Below are 22,089 nucleotides of genomic sequence, written 5' to 3' on the forward strand. Positions count from 1 at the left end.
TCTCAAACCAGTACATCCCAGGTGAGACTGCCAGGGTAAGAGTTAGCCTAGACAGGGTCACTAAGAGGCCTGTGGCTTTAGTGCCCATAGAAGTGGGTGGCACTCTTAGCTGGAGAAGGGTAGTAGTCAGTACAGACCTCCCCCTTGATTGTCTCCTTGGAAATGACTACCCAGAGGTTAGTCAGAGCTCAAGAGAGGAACTGGTCCAGTGCCAGTCCTCTCCCAAGGATTCTGGAAGTCCTGCCTCTGCAGTAAATGCAAGCAGGCCCCAGAAGAAGAAGAAAAGAAAACAGAGTAGGAGGGGTGGACAACCTTTAGCCAAGGTTACAGCAAGCCAAGGAGATTCTGCTCCAGTAGGGGAGAACTCCAAAAATGGCCCTGATAAAGTCCAACCTGACCCACAAGAAGTCCTGGCTAGTCAGGCAACTGTTAAACCTGAGTGGGTGGCTCCTCAGCTAACAGAAGAAAGAGTGGAAGAAGGGTGTTTACTACAAGATGTGGTAACCCCCCACTCCAATACAGCAGACAGGCAACCTGAACCCAAAGAAGCCTGTAACTTAGCCCCTTCCCTTTTAGGTGAAGAGCTAAAGGTGTGGTTCTGGGCACTGACAGCTGTCAGTGGCCTCTGCTGGGTGTTAGCATTTATGGCTGCACTATCCTTAGCATGGTGGTCTGACCCCATGCCAAATAGCAAGTTAGGCCCCCTGACCCTATTGGTCATGGTGGGGTTACTCCAGCTCTGGGTAACCTCTCTGGGTAAGCTAGGGGTAACCCTGGCCAAGATAAGGTTAGCAGAGGTGGATACCTCTAAGACCAAAATAGAAAGAATGGGTGGAGACATTGAAGAGGCAGACAAGAGGCAATTCAGACTAGGTCCTATCACTGTGGAAGTAGGTCAGTTCCCCAAAGGGAATGACCTGAACAGAAGGATGTAAGGCAGAGTAGGCCCTGCAACTAACCAGCCTATTTCTCCTACTCTTCCTCGCCTGACAGACTAGGAAGACTCTCCCAGCTTGGGCTGAGTCTCCTGGCCTGTGGGCTGGGGGGGGCTTGTGTAAAGAAATGGCTCCCTGTTGCAGTTACCCCCCACTTTTTGCCTGATACTGATGCTGACTTGACTGAGAAGAGTGCTGGGACCCTGCTAACCAGGCCCCAGCACCAGTGTTCCTTCACCTAAAATGTACCATTGTATCCACAATTGGCACACCCTGGCATTCAGATAAGTCCCTTGTAACTGGTACTTCTAGTACCAAGGGCCCTGATGCCAAGGAAGGTCTCTAAGGGCTGCAGCATGTCTTATGCCACCCTAGAGACCCCTCACTCAGCACAGACACACTGCTTACAAGCCTGTGTGTGCTAGTGAGAACAAAATGAGTAAGTCGACATGGCACTCCCCTCAGGGTGCCATGCCAGCCTCTCACTGCCTATGCAGTATAGGTAAGACACCCCTCTAGCAGGCCTTACAGCCCTAAGGCAGGGTGCACTATACCATAGGTGAGGGTACCAGTGCATGAGCATGGTACCCCTACAGTGTCTAAACAAAACCTTAGACATTGTAAGTGCAGGGTAGCCATAAGAGTATATGGTCTGGGAGTCTGTCAAACACGAACTCCACAGCACCATAATGGCTACACTGAAAACTGGGAAGTTTGGTATCAAACTTCTCAGCACAATAAATGCACACTGATGCCAGTGTACATTTTATTGTAAAATACACCACAGAGGGCACCTTAGAGGTGCCCCCTGAAACTTAACCGACTGTCTGTGTAGGCTGACTAGTTCCAGCAGCCTGCCACACCAGAGACATGTTGCTGGCCCCATGGGGAGAGTGCCTTTGTCACTCTGAGGCCAGTAACAAAGCCTGCACTGGGTGGAGATGCTAACACCTCCCCCAGGCAGGAGCTGTAACACCTGGCGGTGAGCCTCAAAGGCTCACCCCTTTGTCACAGCCCAGCAGGGCACTCCAGCTTAGTGGAGTTGCCCGCCCCCTCCGGCCACGGCCCCCACTTTTGGCGGCAAGGCTGGAGGGAACAAAGAAAGCAACAAGGAGGAGTCACTGGCCAGTCAGGACAGCCCCTAAGGTGTCCTGAGCTGAGGTGACTCTGACTTTTAGAAATCCTCCATCTTGCAGATGGAGGATTCCCCCAATAGGGTTAGGATTGTGACCCCCTCCCCTTGGGAGGAGGCACAAAGAGGGTGTACCCACCCTCAGGGCTAGTAGCCATTGGCTACTAACCCCCCAGACCTAAACACGCCCTTAAATTTAGTATTTAAGGGCTACCCTGAACCCTAGAAAATTAGATTCCTGCAACTACAAGAAGAAGGACTGCCTAGCTGAAAACCCCTGCAGAGGAAGACCAGAAGACGACAACTGCCTTGGCCCCAGAAACTCACCGGCCTGTCTCCTGCCTTCCAAAGATCCTGCTCCAGCGACGCCTTCCAAAGGGACCAGCGACCTCGACATCCTCTGAGGACTGCCCCTGCTTCGAAAAGACAAGAAACTCCCGAGGACAGCGGACCTGCTCCAAGAAAGGCTGCAACTTTGTTTCCAGCAGCTTTGAAAGAACCCTGCAAGCTCCCCGCAAGAAGCGTGAGACTTGCAACACTGCACCCGGCGACCCCGACTCGGCTGGTGGAGATCCAACACCTCAGGAGGGACCCCAGGACTACTCTGATACTGTGAGTACCAAAACCTGTCCCCCCTGAGCCCCCACAGCGCCGCCTGCAGAGGGAATCCCGAGGCTTCCCCTGACCGCGACTCTTTGAATCCAAAGTCCCGACGCCTGGGAGAGACCCTGCACCCGCAGCCCCCAGGACCTGAAGGACCGGACTTTCACTGGAGAAGTGACCCCCAGGAGTCCCTCTCCCTTGCCCAAGTGGAGGTTTCCCCGAGGAATCCCCCCCTTGCCTGCCTGCAGCGCTGAAGAGATCCCGAGATCTCTCATAGTCTAACATTGCGAACCCGACGCCTGTTTCTACACTGCACCCGGCCGCCCCCGCGCTGCTGAGGGTGAAATTTCTGTGTGGACTTGTGTCCCCCCCGGTGCCCTACAAAACCCCCCTGGTCTGCCCCCCGAAGACGCGGGTACTTACCTGCAAGCAGACCGGAACCGGGGCACCCCCTTCTCTCCATTCTAGCCTATGTGTTTTGGGCACCACTTTGAACTCTGCACCTGACCGGCCCTGAGCTGCTGGTGTGGTGACTTTGGGGTTGCTCTGAACCCCCAACGGTGGGCTACCTTGGACCAAGAACTGAACCCTGTAAGTGTCTTACTTACCTGGTAAAACTAACAAAAACTTACCTCCCCCAGGAACTGTGAAAATTGCACTGTGTCCACTTTTAAAACAGCTATTTGTCAATAACTTGAAAAGTATACATGCAATTTTTATGATTTAAAGTTCCTAAAGTACTTACCTGCAATACCTTTCGAATGAGATATTACATGTAGAAATTGAACCTGTGGTTCTTAAAATAAACTAAGAAAAGATATTTTTCTATACAAAAACCTATTGGCTGGATTTGTCTCTGAGTGTGTGTACCTCATTTATTGTCTATGTGTATGTACAACAAATGCTTAACACTACTCCTTGGATAAGCCTACTGCTCGACCACACTACCACAAAATAGAGCATTAGTATTATCTCTTTTTACCACTATTTTACCTCTAAGGGGAACCCTTGGACTCTGTGCATGCTATTCCTTACTTTGAAATAGCACATACAGAGCCAACTTCCTACAAATAGAATCGACACCGAATCGTGAAGAGCTCCGGTAGCCCTTCGGGGTAATTTCGATCCCCCGTCGGGGCCTGGTCGGCCCGACCGCGTGGAACATCGACACTGATGGAACGGACCCCGTTCCGATTCTGTCCTAAATGCCACAATAAATATCCATATATAGACCAACATTTGGTCTGTAACTTGTGCCTGTCGCCCGAGCACAGGAAAGAGACGTGTGAGGCCTGTCGTGCGTTTCGGTCCCGAAAAATGCTCCGTGACCGGCGAGCAAGAAGATTGCAGATGGCGTCCACGCCGACAGGACAACGAGGGTTCGAGGAACAAGGAGAAGAAGAGGAAGCCTTCTCCATCCATGAATCGGACTCGGACGAATTCGACGTCGAAGAAACCGTGAGTAAGACGTCGAAGCAAGCACCACACAAGAAAACAGATAAGGCCCAGGGGACGCCACTGCCAACAGGCCATGGCTCAACCCATAAAGTAGGTGACCGTCCATCGGCACCGAAAAAGGCCGAACCGGTGCCGAGATCGTCCGACTCCGGTCGAGACACAGGTACGCAGCAATCTCGGGACCGAGACAGTGCTGCCGAAAAAGATCGACGCCGAGACAGCGGAACCGAAGCTGCTCGACGCAGAGACAGCGGCACCAAAGATGATCGACGCCGAGAAGGCTCGACTCCGAAAAAGAGGAAATACTCCTCGGAGCCGAAAAAAAGGCAAGACACAGTTTCGGTGCCAAAACGACCGGCAACCGAACCGACTGCCAGCTCGTATTCAGAGGAACAATCACTGTCCTCTCAAATGCGCAAACACAGGTTTGAGGAAGAGTTGCAGACCACTGACGTGGACCACACACAAAAGCGGATCTTCATTCAAAGTGGGACAGGGAAAATCAGCACCCTTCCCCCAATCAGGAGAAAAAGGAGACTCGAGTTCCAACAGGGACAAACACAACAAACAAAAGTGGTTAAAAAGGTAACCCCACGACCCTCTCCTCCACCTGTGACTCATATATCACCGGCACAGACTCCGTCACATTCACCGGCTCATACCACCATGAGCCAAGATGACCAAGACGCTTGGGACCTGTACGACGCCCCAGTATCAGACAATAGTCCTGAGTCGTACCCTACCAAGCCCTCACCACCTGAGGACAGCACAGCGTATGCACAGGTGGTAGCTAGGGCAGCAGAGTTCCATAACGTGTCGTTACATGCAGAACCTATCGAGGATGACTTCCTTTTCAACACCCTCTCTTCCGCCCATAGCACCTACCAAAGCCTGCCTATGCTTCCAGGAATGCTAAGGCACGCAAAGCAGATCTTCAAAGACCATGTCAAGAGTAGAGCGATAACTGCAAGAGTGGAGAAGAAATATAAAGCACCGCCCACGGACCCTACTTTTATCACCTCACAGCTGCCACCAGATTCAGTCGTGGTAGGGGCAGCTCGCAAGAGAGCCAACTCGCACACATCAGGTGAGGCACCACCTCCGGATAAGGAGAGCCGCAAGTTCGACGCAGCTGGGAAAAGGGTCGCAGTACAAGCTGCAAACCAGTGGCGCATCGCCAACTCTCAGGCGCTCCTAGCGCGATATGATAGAGCCCATTGGGACGAGATGCAGCATCTCATCGAGCATCTACCCAAGGAATTTAAAAAACGGGCAAAACAAGTGGTTGAGGAGGGACAAAACATCTCCAATAACCAAATACGCTCCTCTATGGACGCAGCGGACACAGCTGCAAGAACAATAAATACCGCAGTAACCATTAGAAGGCACGCATGGTTGCGCACATCTGGCTTTAAACCGGAAATACAGCAAGCGGTGCTCAATATGCCGTTCAATGAACAACAATTGTTTGGTCCCGAAGTCGACACGGCAATTGAAAAAGGACACTGACACAGCCAAAGCCATGGGCGCACTCTATTCCCCGCAGGGCAGAGGCACTTTCGGCACCTTCCGCAAAACAACCTTCAGAGGGGGGTTTCGGGGTCAAGCCACACAAGCCAGTACCTCACAATCAACACCGTCTACATACCAGGGACAGTACCAAAGGGGAGGCTTTCGGGGCCAGTACAGAGGAGGACAATTCCCTAGAAACTGGGGAAAATTTCAAAGTCTAAAAACCCCTCCAACCAAACAGTGACTCACAAGTCACTCAACCCCTTCACACAACACCAGTGGGGGGAAGACTAAGTCAGTTTTACAAATCTTGGGAGGAGATAACAACAGACACTTGGGTCTTAGCAATTATCCGACATGGTTATTGCATAGAATTTTTCCAGCTCCCTCCAGATGTCCCACCAAAAACACAAAATATGTCCAAACAACATATAGACCTTCTACAACTAGAAGTTCAAGCATTACTGCAAAAGGACGCAATAGAATTGGTACCATGTACACAAAAAAACACGGGAGTTTACTCACTGTACTTTCTAATACCAAAAAAAAGACAAAACACTGAGACCAATCCTAGATCTCAGAACACTAAACACCTACATCAAATCAGACCACTTTCACATGGTCACGCTACAAGACGTGTTACCACTGCTAAAGCAACAAGACTACATGACAACCCTAGATCTAAAGGACGCGTATTTCCACATACCGATACATCCCTCGCACAGGAAATACCTAAGGTTCGTATTCAAAGGAATACATTACCAATTCAAAGTGTTGCCGTTCGGTATAACAACCGCACCAAGAGTATTTACAAAATGCCTGGCAGTAGTAGCTGCACACATCAGAAGGCAGCAAATACACGTATTCCCGTACCTAGACGATTGGCTAATCAAGACCAACTCCCTAACAAAGTGTTCACACCACACGGATTATGTCATACAAACCCTCTACAAACTCGGTTTCTCCATCAACTATACAAAATCTCACATTCTGCCATGCAAAACACAGCAATACTTAGGAGCAACAATCAACACAACAAAGGGAATAGCCACTCCAAGTCCACAAAGGGTTCAAAATTTTCACAAGGTTATACAAGCCATGTATCCAACACAAAAGATACAGGCAAAGATGGTATTAAAACTCCTAGGCATGATGTCCTCATGCATAGCCATTGTCCCAAACGCAAGACTGCACATGAGGCCCTTACAACAGTGCCTAGCATCACAATGGTCACATGCACAGGGTCACCTTCTAGATCTGGTGTTGATAGACCGCCAAACATACATCTCGCTTCTATGGTGGAACAGTATAAATTTAAACAAGGGGCGGCCTTTCCAAGACCCAGTGCCACAATACGTGATAACAACAGATGCTTCCATGACAGGGTGGGGAGCACACCTCAGTCAACACACCATCCAAGGACAATGGGACGTACATCAAACAAAGCTGCATATAAATCACCTCGAATTGTTAGCAGTATTCCTAGCGTTGAAAGCATTTCAACCCATCATAACCCACAAATACATTCTTGTCAAAACAGACAACATGACAACAATGTATTATCTAAACAAACAAGGGGGAACACACTCGACACAGCTGTGCCTCCTGGCACAAAAGATATGGCAATGGGCAATTCACAACCACATTCGCCTAATAGCACTATTTATTTCAGGGATCCAAAATCAACTAGCAGACAATCTCTCTCGAGATCACCAACAGGTCCACGAATGGGAGATTCACCCCCAAATTCTAAACACTTACTTCAAGATTTGGGTAACACCTCAAATAGACCTATTTGCAACAAAAGAGAACGCAAAATGCCAAAACTTCGCATCCAGGTACCCACACAGGCAGTCTCAAGGCAATGCTCTATGGATGAACTGGTCAGGGATATTTGCGTACGCTTTTCCCCCTCTCCCTCTCCTTCCATATCTAGTAAACAAATTGAGTCAAAACAAACTCAAACTCATACTAGTAGCACCAACATGGGCAAGACAACCTTGGTACACAACACTACTAGACCTGTCAGTAGTACCCCATGTCAAGTTACCCAACCGGCCAGATCTGTTAACTCAACACAAACAACAGATCAGGCATCCAAACCCAGCATCGCTGAATCTAGCAATCTGGCTCCTGAAATCCTAGAATTCGGACATTTAAACCTCACACAAGAATGTATGGAAGTCATAAAACAAGCTAGAAGACCATCCACTAGACACTGCTACGCAAGCAAATGGAAAAGATTTGTTTGCTACTGCCATAATAAGCAAGTTCAACCATTACATGCATCTCCAAAGGATGTAGTGGGATACTTACTACATCTACAGAAATCAAATCTAGCCTTCTCTTCCATAAAAATACACCTGTTCCTTCATGGAACCTCAACATCGTCTTAACAAGACTCATGGGCCCACCTTTTGAACCCATGCACTCTTGCGAAATGCAATTCTTAACGTGGAAGGTTGCATTTCTCATTGCCATCACATCTCTAAGAAGAGTAAGTGAAATTCAGGCGTTTACTATACAAGAACCTTTTATTCAAATACACAAAAATAAGGTAGTCCTAAGAACCAATCCTAAATTTTTACCAAAAGTTATTTCACCGTTCCACTTAAATCAAACGGTAGAACTACCAGTGTTCTTCCCACAGCCAGACTCAGTAGCTGAAAGGGCACTACATACATTAGACATCAAAAGAGCATTAATGTACTACATTGACAGAACAAAAGAAATTAGGAAAACAAAACAACTGTTTATTGCATTTCAAAAACCTCATACAGGAAACCCAATATCAAAACAAGGTATAGCCAGATGGATAGTTAAGTGCATCCAAACCTGCTACCTCAAAGCAAAGAGAGAGCTGCCCATTACACCAAGGGCACATTCAACCAGAAAGAAAGGCGCTACCATGGCCTTCCTAGGAAACATTCCAATGAACGAGATATGTAAGGCAGCAACATGGTCTACGCCTCACACATTTACTAAGCACTACTGTGTAGATGTGCTATCCGCACAACAAGCCACGGTAGGTCAAGCCGTACTAAGAACTTTATTTCAGACTACTTCCACTCCTACAGGCTGAGCCACCGCTTTTGGGGAGATAACTGCTTACTAGTCTATGCACAACATGTGTATCTGCAGCTACACATGCCATCGAACTGAAAATGTCACTTACCCAGTGTACATCTGTTTGTGGCATTAGTCGCTGCAGATTCACATGGGCCCACCCGCCTCCCTGGGAGCCTGTAGCCGTTTGGAAGTTATCTTCAACATTTGTACATTTGTAAATATATTACTTACACCTTATTTGGTACATACTTATTCAATCCATTGCATGGGCACTATTACTAACATACACAACTCCTACCTCACCCTCTGCGGGGAAAACAATCTAACATGGAGTCGACGCCCATGCGCAATGGAACAAAGGAGGAGGAGTCCCTCGGTCTCGTGACTCGAAAAGACTTCTTCGAAGAAAAACAACTTGTAACACTCCGACCAAACACCAGACGGCGGACTATGCACAACATGTGAATCTGCAGCGACTAATGCCACGAACAGATGTACACTGGGTAAGTGACATTTTCATTTCTGATCTTGATAGGGATCCTTTTACCATACAATGTGTGTGGTTAGCATGCTAAGGGGTTTTATGTTTATTTTATTCCACTAAAGTACATTGCTGTTCTTTGCTTGGCCTGAGGAGACACTTCTCTTGATAAAAATCATTAGTTGATTACATGACTTCAATGCCATTTTGGGCACATGTGGGCATGGTATGTTTAAGCCACCTTCTTCTGAAAGTTCTGATAAGTAGGTTGTTGTGAGGTTAGAAAAGAGCTACTGTGGAGGCAGTGCTTAGCAGACTTTGTTTTACATTCGCTGCTGCCTCAGAACATTGCCTTCACTCTCGGTCAGTATCCTGTATGACTTACTTTCGCAGTCTTAACTGACTCCTCAGCAAAGAAAAGTTTTCAGATCCTAACTTTGTAAATCAGAATTTTGCATAAAAACTAGAGTTTCTCTATATTCTGAGCATGTGTTGCATTGTATTGAACTATTTTCATAGTACTCCATACCAATGTTGTTTCACCAACATGTTTCCCGGTTAGTACAATAAGAGGCTACTCCAGTAAATGTGCATGGTTAGTTGAGTGCCACCTTTTGATATTGCCAATGTGGGATTGTGTGAAAGTGTTTTTTGAATTGTGTTTCAGGAAGATTAATTGGAACTGATGTTCTGCTACTCACAGTGCAGACTATTAGACAAGAAAGCAATGAGGTTCATCCTAATTATCACTTGTATGTCATAAGGGATAGTCATTCCAATAATGAAATAGCTGCATCACAAGTCAGCAGACTGAGGGTGTGTGTACAATTTAATCTAAAGGAAACTGCAATATTAAGATGTGAATTGTGTTTCCTTGTCTGATATAATTGGTTGCCATTAAAAATGATATCTCTGCATTTCAGTCTTAACTTTGGATTATGTTCTATTTCCGTTCAATGGCAGGAAATAATTTGAATCTTCCAGAAATTTATCTGTTACTAGAAAAAACGGCCATTAAGTCATCATATAAACTCCTGAAGAAGACACCCACCTTTATCTTGCTGACAAGAGCACCATCTCTGATGGTCTCTGCACAGTCACATCAAGGACACTATCATCCGAGAGACTAAAAGGTATCAAAAAGAAAAAAAAACGAGGCAGCAGCCCTTTTCCATCTATGCTACCAAGATCTGGAACAACATCCCAGTTTTCAATAGGGCTGCCCCAACGCTGCTCCATTTTAGGAAAGAATTGAAGACTGATCTCCACAAAGTACAACACAATAATAGTACATTTCAGCTCTCAGAACCCAGCTACTTTGCATAGCAGTTGTTGACTGTATGTTTGACCCTGTACAGCACTCTGCTGCCTTTTACTTAGGTTTGCACGTTAGAAATACAATGCTAAGACTGTACCAGTTTCACTGAACACAAGAGACTATACAGTCATAAAAGGATGTATTACTCTAAGTTTTTAACAACAGCTATGTATTGTGCCTGTTGGTGAACTAGTTCAGTTTCCCTTCATCATGTAGTGAACTTGTTTGTTGTGTTGTGTGTTCAGTTCTGGTCTTGTCTCTTAGCTCCTTGGACACTCCAGTCGCATGTTCAACCGTTTAGGACATAGAAATGGATCAGTGTAGTAGGGGCATGGTTTCTGCACTACTTGAATGTGCCTAGGCCCCTAAGGCAGCCCCTGGGCATACTGCTTTTTAAGGATTTCAGAGGGTAAAGACCCAAGCCATTATGAACAGCATTCAAGGAGTTGTTGGAGGTCTTCAAGCCCCACAAGAGTAGAGTTAGTTAATGTTTCCACTGCAGTTTGTTGAGAACCATTGCAGACTGGTCATGGTCGATATGCTCAACATCCATTGTCTTTTTTAGTGATATTCAAAATGCAAGAGCTATTTTGTACTCTGGGATGATGGCTAACTAACCCCCTGTTGTCACAAATGCAATGTGCCCTAAGTTCCGGGGGGAGTTCTAGAGTCTTCTAAGGGATCAAAAAAAATGGACAGAAGTTACATTGGGCATAGTGCTGCTTCATTGGAGATTGGAGAACATATCCGACAAAATAACATGAAATCTGACCCAACTTGGTCCAAATCCACTCCTGGCCACAATGTCCCACAAGGGGACTGGCTCTCAGAATAATTGTGGTTTCCAGATGGAGCTGTCCCTTGCAAAAGCTCTATATGTGCGAGCGAAGATATTGCAAGAGTCATTGCTCACTAAACTTGGTAGGCCGCTTGGAGGTTGATAGCCTGAATTATCTGCTAACAAGGAGTTCATCAATACACTGAAGGCAGATTGCTTGAGATCCTAGTCATCCTAACCACTGTAAGGAGGAGGGTAAACATTGAATACATTATAATATTGATATATTGTCTAAAGGTGAAAATGCCACAGATCACACATTGAAATACCAAGTCACAGTGAAATACTTATATTACCTCTGCAACATGGTATAGGCTCTTAATACGTTTGGGTGGTGGTTTTGGTCTGAAGGAATACCGAGTGAAGATGATCATCTTCCCCAAATTTGCACATCACCCCTTCCCCTCTGCCTCGGAGGCACATGCCGACCCTACACCGCATGCCGGAGAACATCACCAGACACATTAGGACTGGGGCCTTGTCAAGCACTGATGCTCCCCACATATCCGCAAGCGATGTGCCCTAGGTAGCATGACACAAGAGATGCCACCACTCAAGAGTTTAAAGGTACACATAATCGAACCATAATTGTGAGGGACACCGGTAAATTTGATTGACACCAGGCCAGCTATAAGAGTAATATAGAGACAACCTAAAACCTACCACTTTGATGATGATGTAGCTGCTGCCTTGGACAGAAGTGAAAAAGAGTTTGCACCTTGATTGTACTTTTGCATTGTTAATGTACGCACTTTGGAGTAACCACAAAAGTAATATTTTTATTTTTGCTCTCTTCATAGTGTTTTTGTAGAATTCTGTTGTGTTCTGTGAAAGTACATTTTGTTTTCAAGTGAAATCACTTGTCGGGCAATATATTATAGTTGCTCTTACTGGCTTAAATGAATTCTGACTCTGTACCCCATATTACCACTTTTAGGAAAATATAACCAGATGTATCTTGCTACCCTGAAAGTCAAGTGCTAAAGGAATGTACTTGATGTCTAGTTTCGGGTCCAACAGTATAGCAAGTCACAGAAATTCAAAGGTAAAACGCTATTATTGCTTCAGTGAGCCCAGTATCTCCTGATTGCCTGAGACTCCTCAAAAAGTTCCCAGACCATTGGTTCAAGTATGGTCAGCCAGCCAGGCGAACATTTGCAGCAGAACTTCTTCATTAAAAGTTTGCCATCCTCGTCATCTTGTATCAGCCGTCTTTTTTCGACAACACAGCTTCTGCCTCCATGCCTGGAGTGGTTGGTCAGATGAAAAGAGTGACCGCAGTTGCAATCATGCCACAAAGGGAAAACTGTCTTCGTATTCAGGAAATAAAAAACTTGAATGTGTCTTGTACTCTGCAAATTTACTCACTGTTCGTGGGGGACATTTGAGTACTATATGTGACATGGCATGGTGTACAGTGCAGACCCAGACAGAACAAAAACAGTGGATGTTGTGCTGAGTGAGGCATCCTACATAAGACAGCCACTTCAACAGCATTTCCAACAGTAAGGATTCAGCAAAATATTTTCCTTATAATAGGAGTATGGCACCAGAAACACCACCATTGCTCACCTTGAAGATAAGTGGGGGGGATGGGGGAATGCTACAGGTGAGTAATTGCAACTTTTACCAGTTAATGGTGATTGTGCTGTGAAAAAGTTTGACTAGATGTCCTGGGTACTGCTTTGGAAGCTTAAAGAAGCATAATATGAGTTTCGAGTTTTGCCACATTAAAAAGATTTTTGGTTCTACTGCATAAAAAAGTCTAGATTGGATTACGGACAAATTCATTTTGCAGCAGATTTCCGTCTGACTCTGTTAGATGGTTGCTTAAAAATTATGAAACTCCCTGCATTTGAATATACTTTTGTAAGCAGGTTCCAAAGCACATTATTTAGGCAGCTGTATTAGCACCTAGGCTTAATGTGTCAATAATCCCTAAAGGAGAGTGATGTGCTAATAGTTTCTCCTTTCATCAATTTGCAAAGGAAATGTAGAACCTTTCCCACAGGATTCTGCTTTCAAATTTCCTCTCAAATGATGATTTGAGACTGTAGCCTTTAGGTTGCAAAAAGTCTCTGCAGTAATGCCTAAAATGACACCTATCGAGCTATCTGACGGGCAGTGACTTACTAGAATAGTCATAGAGCTACTATATGTCCATGGCTAAACACAAGTCAGTATACTACAAACAGTAAATACAATTAATATTCACTGAACATTCTTATCTACACTGACAAAATACAATAACAGTTGAGTTATCTTCCAGGCTGGTGGTTACCAAACAAGATATCCACTGGCCTGTGTTGCCAGCAGTAATTTAAGATACAATATACAATAGGTTGTCTTGCCTGCATTCAGTAAATATGTTATCTAATAAACTTGTCATGCATGCATTATGTGATAGCCACAACAATATCTTACCATTTGTGGCTAAATGCCATAAATACTGTGATTTGTTACCACTAATAATGAAATATGACATACAGTGTACTATCTTGCAAGCAGTGGCTACATTTGATGCCCATACAACATTTGTTCCATGCATTAACTAAAGAAAATACATGCTCAGCCACCTTACTGGCAAATGTCAAATAGAATACACATTGTGCTCCATCAATAATGTATTACACAAGGATCCTACACTCAATTCCTACTGAACTGTTTTATTGGCAGTGATTTAATATGATCTAACTAGAATTATGATGTATTTTAGATTTTTATAAATAATTGATTATCCTTCACTCATCACTAGCATTTGAATCTTCATTTCTCTGGTTATTATATAGTACTTTAAATAGTTCAAGTTTAGGCCTGACACTGGTTTAGCAGTGTAGCGAAATCCATCTGTAGCTTAGTATTTAAATTTGTAATGCAGGTTTTGCTTACTTAAATGCTTTGGTAGAAGTGGGACATGTGTATTCAACTAGATAAAAGCATTAGAATGTTATAAAAAAAATAAGGTGCATCCCAATTTTGTTTTGTATTACAAATTGCAATATTATTAACTGCATGTTGCCAATATATGTTACTGAAACTGATGTTTTAAGAACAAGAGAAAAGATAGAAGTGACCAAAGACATAATAATAATGTGGGAAACAGTAGAAAAAGCATGTTCTATAATAAGACCAAAATTAAACCATTTACAATCTCTGTTTCTTTCTTTCTCCATCTTCTTCTCTGTCTCTTCTTCATCACAGTGGCACAGCGCCTGACATCCAAAGGAGTGCACACTTTCTCTGTGGAAAATAAAACTTATCAGTTGAAAGTGACGCCATATGTAAAAGGTGAAATCAAAGATTTGCAGGTGGGTTGGCCAATCTGCTTCACTTTCTTTTAGCAAATATGTATACAGTTTACTATGTACAGTACAATTATGTGCATATTTGTTTACCTTTTATATATTTGTCTTTGTGAGACCATCCATGCTGTGATATAGGCCACATCTGCCTTAACTCTAAAACAGTCAGACCTGTCACTGCCACGGCATACAGGCTGACCCTGATAGATTTGCGTGTAAGTTGCAGAAACTTCATGTATCAGGGCATTTGTGGCTATTGATACATCTGCTTAGCATAATCCTAGTATTAGGCTCGGATGTGTTGCAAGTTGTTTTTCTTCAAAGAAAGTATTTAGAGTCTCAAGACAGTGTGACTCTTGCTCGTAATGCACATAGTCATCGACTCCATTTTTAGGTTGTTTTCTTCCACTGTCAGGTTCGGACGTGTGCTATTCTGCTGTGGTTTGACACCGTTGTGCTGCACTTTCTCAGTTTATTCATGCTTTCTGTCGGTATCGTTGTCGGCCGCGGGCCTCTCTCTCTCTCTCTTGGGTTTGGTTTGACAACTTCAATGTCGTCAGGACGACTCTCATTAATTCCAGCCCCTCATGGGCCTTTGCTCTTTGTGGCGTTACTTTGATCCTTAGGAATTCCCTCACACCATGTACACTCAGTAATGGAATGGATGCCCTTTTGTTTCTGTCCTTTGTGTCTTACTTAGTGTCTTTGCACCAATCTCCACCAGGTCAGTAATCTTTGCCTCTCCCCTAAACACAATGAGGCCAGATGCAAAGCTTCTTGCTCCTTCGGATCCAAGAAGAGTTTACGCAGCTGTCGGGCTTGACATCTCAAAATGTCTTGAAGGAGTGCTGACGATACACCTGACCTGTTCGGTCCAGAGTACATCCAAGATGAACACTCTACACAGGCATCAGCTGCGGACAAAGGGACCCTCTCCCCCAGCAACAGCTCCAGCTCAGAAATCGAGATGCAAGATCTGCCTCCTGCTCAACGAGCCATGAGTACTGTGCCCCCACCACTTCCACATTGATCCTAGCAAACCACCACATAGGATCGCCGACCTAAACACATTGCCGGGCCACCACTGCCTTAGGGCCGTGGTCGGCACCGACCGTCGTCTTCAGACGTACGTAGCCCTAGCTTGGCGTTGGAAAAAAACATTGAAGCCATCTGCTTCGGAGCTGACCACTCCCATCTCAGAGTACAGTTGAGCTACAGAGGTGCAAACATTTCTGCATTGAAACACTGGCCCCTGTCGGCAAAGAAACCTGCCCCGTTAGAGCTGAGATCTTCTGAGCCGAAAATGTTGGCTCTCACCAAAACTGTCCATGAATCGGGGTCTGTGGAAACCCTGCTTCAAAGAGTGCAGGTGGAGATAAACAAGTGGCAGAAGCATATCATGATCCATCCAGACACAGGCCAGATAATTACTAGACCCCCACACACTGGTGTGTGCTTAAGCCTTCCAAAAGGCAGCTGTCCTTTGAAGAAGCTTTGCACTTTCTAACTCCAAGCAAACAGAGGAAAAAATGGACATGTTCATAAGTCCTTTACAAGTTAGCCCACCACCTATACCAACTGCACACCATTCACTCTCACCACCTGCTTTACCAGCTGCCCCTGCATCATATGTGCCTGAAAGATCATCACATTCTTATTTAGGGGGAAGAGACGATGGGGGTCCTTTTGATATCCCACCACAGGATGACACATGGGATCTTTATGACAGTAAACCACTAGCGGATACATACCCTGATCTGTACCCAGCAAAATCATCTCCCCCAAGTGACACTACTACATAACACCACTTGATTGGTAGGGCTGCCGCCTTCTATAAGGTGCAATTACACAATGAGCCTCTAGAGGAAGACTTCCTATTCAAAACACTTTCCTCCACACTGTGCTCTGCACCATACCTACATATGTTAAAGGGTATGCTATACAACCCTGACACTTTCAATGTCCCTGTATGATCTAGGGTGATAACACCAAGGGTAGACAAAAATTATAAGGCGTCCCCTTATGACCCGCTATACTTCCATGGTCAACTTCCACCAGACTCTTTTTAGAGGTAGCAACTGCACACAAAAGAGCCAATTCCCAAACATCTGGTGAAGCCCCTCCACCAGATAAGAAGAGCAAGAAAATAGATGCAGTTGGAAAAAGAGTAGGCACACAATCCACCAATCACTAGTGCATCACAAATTCCACCGGCGTCCTCTCTAGGTATGTTAGAGCCCACTGGGACAAGATGGAGGAACTCCTCCTATACCTACCAGAAGAAACAAAAAAAAACAAGCCTTGCAAATAGACTTTGAGAGAAAATTGATACCCAACACAACTATATGTTGTACCCTGAACGCTGCGGATACTGCAACTAGGGGACTAAACTCCAGTGTTTTACTACGCAGACATGCTTTGCAGGTCTCGGGGCTTAAACCCAAGGTACAGCAAAACCTACTGGCTCTCCCATTCGATTGTGAGCATTTATTTTACCCTCAAGTACATACATTACTAGAATAAAATCGAAAAAGACAGTGTGACAGCCAGAGCCATGGGAGCTCTACAGACACCTTACCACCATGGCTCCTTTCGCCGCTCATCCTCCTGTGGAGGGTCCAAAACCACCTCTGCTTAGACTTCCACCTCATACCAGTGGCCACAAACACAAACCATCTCACCTAGAGGATACTACAGAGGTTCAAATAGGAGTAACAACTACAAATGCAGAGGCAAGGGTGGATTCACCATACCATCCCCCACAACCACCAAACCATAACTTACCTCTCATTTCCCCCACTCACACAACCCCTGTCAGGGGTCTACTTCAAGGGTTCTTATCACCTGGCAGAACATCACCTCCGAGCAGTGGGTGTTGAATATTATTCAGCATGGTTTTTATCTGAAGCAAACTTACACACCTCAAAACATTACACCTCACACAATCCCCACAACATCAACAGTTGTTCATGGGAGAAGTATACACACTCTTTAAAAAAAGAGCTGTAGAACCCATTCCATTCCACCAATAGGGCACAGTAGTCTTTTCACTATCCCTTTTTACCAAAAAGGACAGGTCCCTGAAATCAGTCTTGGATCTCAGACCCCTAAACAAGTACATTCTCTCAGAGCACTTTCACATTACACTTTTCAAGATGTCTGGTTATTACAACAAGGTGACTTAATGGCTGCACTCAACCTCAAAGACTCCTTCCTCATATTCCTATTCACTCTGCACATCTCCAGTGTCTAAGGTTTGTAATAAATGGTGAGTATTACCAGTTCAAAGTGCTGCCATTCTGAGTCACTACCACGTCCAGGGTCTTTATCAAATGTCTTGCTGTAGTAGCGGCTCACCTGCACTGACAAAGCATACCTAGATGACTGGCTCAGGTCATCATAAACCTACTTCACAAACTAGGTTTTACAATCAATACCTTAAAATCCCACCTCCAAGCCCTACAGATCCAACCTTACCTATGGGCAACTCTCAACCCAGAAGTAGAAATAGTGGCAGGATAAAATCATTCCAGACACCCACTCCCCTGAGGACAGTCACGCATGTCTTCAGTATGATGGTCATAGTACCTCATTCCAGACAAACCATGCATCCGTTGCAGGAGTGCTTAGCCCACTATTGGACTCAAGCAGAGGGTCAATGGGAATTTCAAGTGTTGTTCGGGCATCAAGCTTGCCACTCTCTGCAATGGTGGAACACCAACAAGGTGTTAAAAGGACGGCATTCCAAGTCCCAGGTCCGCAGAGAACCAATAACAACTGACACCTCCATTACAGGATGGGACGCACACTTGCAAGATCTAACTGCCCAGGGCAGTGGTCACCCACTCAGTGACATCTCCCCAAAATCACCTAGAGTTACTAGCTGTTCTCTTAGCGCTGAAAACCTTCCTTCCTAATCTGATAGGCAAGGTTGTCCTTATCAAGATGAACAACATGCCATTCATGTATTACCTCCAAAAGCAAGGGGCAACAATTTCCTATTGGAAGTGGGCAACGGCTTTGCAGATCTCTTCATTAGGAGGCATTAGCAAGTCCACGAGTGGGAACAAAACCCATAAGTCCTCCTCCAGTACTGAGGACAACTGCAAGTAGACCTCCTGGCCATAGCAGAAAAAAACGCAAATTACCCAAACTTTACCTCCAGGTTTCCACATCCACAGTCCAAGGGCAATGCACTATGGATGAGTTAGTCAGGGATATTTGCTTATACTTGTCCACCTCTCTCACTGCTTCCGTTTGTAGTTCACAAACTTCGGCAGACATCTCTCACCTTCATCCTGGTGGCTCCCACATGGGCACGTGAACCATGGTTCACCACACTCCTTGAACTGTCAGTAGTTCCCCACTAAGCACTGCCAAACAGGCAGGACCTTCTCACTTGGAACCATGGAGAAATCAGGCAACCGGATCCCAGATCACTCAACCTTGCGATCTGGCTCCTGAAAACTTTGCATTTGGTTACCTCAGTCTCCCACATCAGTGTATGGACTTTCTCAAAGAGGAGCGCAGGCCATCTACTCGGGGCTATTAAACTGCTAAATGGAAACATTTAATTCACTATTGTCTTTCCAAACATGTTGATCGCTTAGCAGCCGAGGTACAAGGCATTTGTCTGCTACTTGTTTTGCTACTTGTTTTAAGTGCACACCTCTGGTGTAGCCTTTACATCTATGAGGCTACACCTAGCAGCGGTAGCCGCATACCTACAGAATAGGCAACACACGTCCCTTTTTGAGAATTCCAGTCCTCAAAGCCTTCCTGGAAGGTCTTTTGAGTCATCCTTCCTCAGGTGTCACCAGCTCCCACATGGAATCTCAGTATTGTATTAATAGGACTAATGGGCCCTCCATTTGAATCCTCCCCCCCCCACACTACTGCTCCCTCCATTTTTTACCCCGGAAGGTAACATTCCTGGTCACTATCACTTTGCTTAGACGTGTCAGGCACTAATTTCAGAAGAACCTTTCTTCCAAGTACATAGGGACAGGGCTGTGCTCACAATTCCATCTTACTCAAACTATTGCACTTCCTGTATTCTTTTCCCCAACCTTACTCAGTTTCAGAAAGGGCTTTACACATGTTAGACTTAAAACAAGCTCTCATGTATTGCATTGACAGGACTTAATAATTTAGGAAAATACAACAACTATTTGTTGCTTTCTCCAAACCTCACTAATGAAGGGCCATTTCTAAATCAGGCATTGCATAATGGATTGTTAAAAGCATCCAAACATGCTATATTAAAGCTAAAGGAACTTTACCCACTCCTCCTACAGCTCACTCCACTTGTAAACAAGCATTTGCAATGCAATGGGTCTTACTTTTGCTTGAGTTAGAGCTATTAGCGTTGTAAACTCCTAACCGGACTTTTCTTGCCACATAAACTGAAAATGAAAAGTAATAGAATTTCACATAAGGGAGCCGATTTAAAGCGCCACACCATGAGCGTGAAGGTGACTAACCAGAACAAAAAGACTAGTCCTGTTTCACCTTTGCATAGTAATAAAAAAAAAAAAAGTGCGATCACGCTGTGTAAAACCTTGAATTTGCGAAGGAGCATTAGGATAAACAACGGAATTAAACTGGTAGTCATGAAAAGCGCTTGATTACTGCCCAGCGAGATCACGCTGCCTACGAAATCAAGGGAAAAAGTAGTCCATAAACCATACAGAAAACATGGAGCCCCGTATGTTTTCAGTAGTTAGCCAGTGTGCTCGGGGAGGGCTAAACACCAGAAAAGGCATGACATATGCATGCCTTTCGCTAATGAAATCAAGCGAATTTTAAAAGGCAAGCCCACGAACCAACGAAAGTGATGGTTGTGACATGGGTGTGGTTAAAAGCCCACAGAGATTACAACAGTGACGGAGCGCTTGCATGCTCGACCCTAAAAAGGAGAATCCATGGCCTTCCTAGGAAATATACATATATGTACATATGGCTGACATATGTAAAGCAGCTATGTGGATTTACAAAACATTACTGTGTAGTTGTACTGGTCCGTCAACAAGCCAGTGTGGGCCAAGCATTTTTACATGCACTATTTCAAACATCTGTAACTCCCACATACTAGACACCGCTTATGGAGGAGGACTGCCTTACAGTCTTTGCTAAGCATGTGTATCTACAGCCACACATGCCTCAAACAGAAAATGGTACTTATCCATTAACCATCTGTTTGTGGCATGTAGTGCTGTAGTTTCACATGCACCCTCCCTTGTCTCTGGACACCTTTGCTTTTTACAGTTACTTGCACCATTTCCCACAAGCTCCCTTCACATGGACATCCCTCTATACTATGCTTTGCTTCGCTTTTCATTCTCACCGGCCATGCAGGAAAACAGTCCAACAGTGGAGTCCATGGCCATGCACATTCCCAGCAGGAAGAGGAGTCACACTGCATGGTGGCTCGAAAGACTTTCTTTGAAGCAAAAAACGTGCACACATCCAAGCCCAACACAAGATGGCAGGATTATGCCAAGTATATGAATCTACAGCACGGCATGCCATGAACAGATGATTACTGGATAAGTAACATTTTCCTTCTGGTCTTTGTGGCAGGTGGTGACCGAGAGTGGAAGACTGAAGCTGGGGTACTAATGTTTCTTGGGGGCTGTATTTGGCCCCAATAGCCTGTAAAGCAATGTGAACATTAGCCTGGAGATGTAGAGCTGGCAGGAATGGGCAAAAAAGGGTGAAGAAATGGAGACCTAGCAGGTGTCTCCTTTGCTCTTACTTCCTTTTTGCCCGTCAGCAACCTCTATGGAGGTGGAGAAAGGATTATCACCAATACCCCAATTGAAGCCTTCTGTAGTACAGGTTCCAAGGATAGGAAGGGCAATGGATCACTCCTGGATGTGCTGAGTGTAGGGGAAGGACTTTCTACAAGGATTTTTTTTTTTACCCATTGCATACATGCCAATAGACCCGATTTTGTTTTTCTCCCAGCTGAAAATGCCTCTGCTTCAATAGAAGTGAACGGGGCAAATACATTCTCCCAAATACATTAGTATTATTTTCTTTTAAATGTCCCACTTTCCTCTTCTTAAACGTTGGCATGTATGCATTGAGAAATAAGTGCATTTGCAGAGGAGGTTGCCTTTTTCCTGTTTTAAGTTCTCTGCTATAGAGAACTCCACTCGAGGAAAATACGCGTCATCACAAACAATTCACAGTGATGTTCTCAAAAGAACTCCTACAAACATGCTCCTGGCCTAGACTTCCAGGCATATGTCTAAAAATCTTAGTGAATAGGAAAACAAACTGAAACATTCATCTCAGGAAGAGGCATAAATCTCTGTACTTTTCTGTTCATTTCATGATTAGGGCCCACCATGTTTAAAATATAATTTTTTACCAATAGTTTAAGCAGAATATCAACTACCACAGTATTCTGGAGGCAAATAACTACAGATAGGTA

At 45.0% G+C, this 22,089-nt stretch overlaps 1 protein-coding gene across 1 annotated transcript in view; it reads left to right on the top strand.

Annotated features, from left to right (window-relative positions):
* IFI35 (interferon induced protein 35) overlaps positions 1-22,089 on the top strand; it is a 193,588-nt gene that overhangs the window by 133,724 nt on the left and 37,775 nt on the right. Inside the window, exon 9 of the mRNA XM_069237757.1 lies at positions 14,548-14,654. Coding sequence (XP_069093858.1) covers positions 14,548-14,654 — 107 coding nt within the window. The remainder of the gene's footprint in view (positions 1-14,547; positions 14,655-22,089) is intronic.

This window comes from Pleurodeles waltl, chromosome 6 (genome assembly GCF_031143425.1).
Source record: "Pleurodeles waltl isolate 20211129_DDA chromosome 6, aPleWal1.hap1.20221129, whole genome shotgun sequence".
In the NCBI taxonomy this organism is placed as follows: domain Eukaryota; kingdom Metazoa; phylum Chordata; class Amphibia; order Caudata; family Salamandridae; genus Pleurodeles; species Pleurodeles waltl.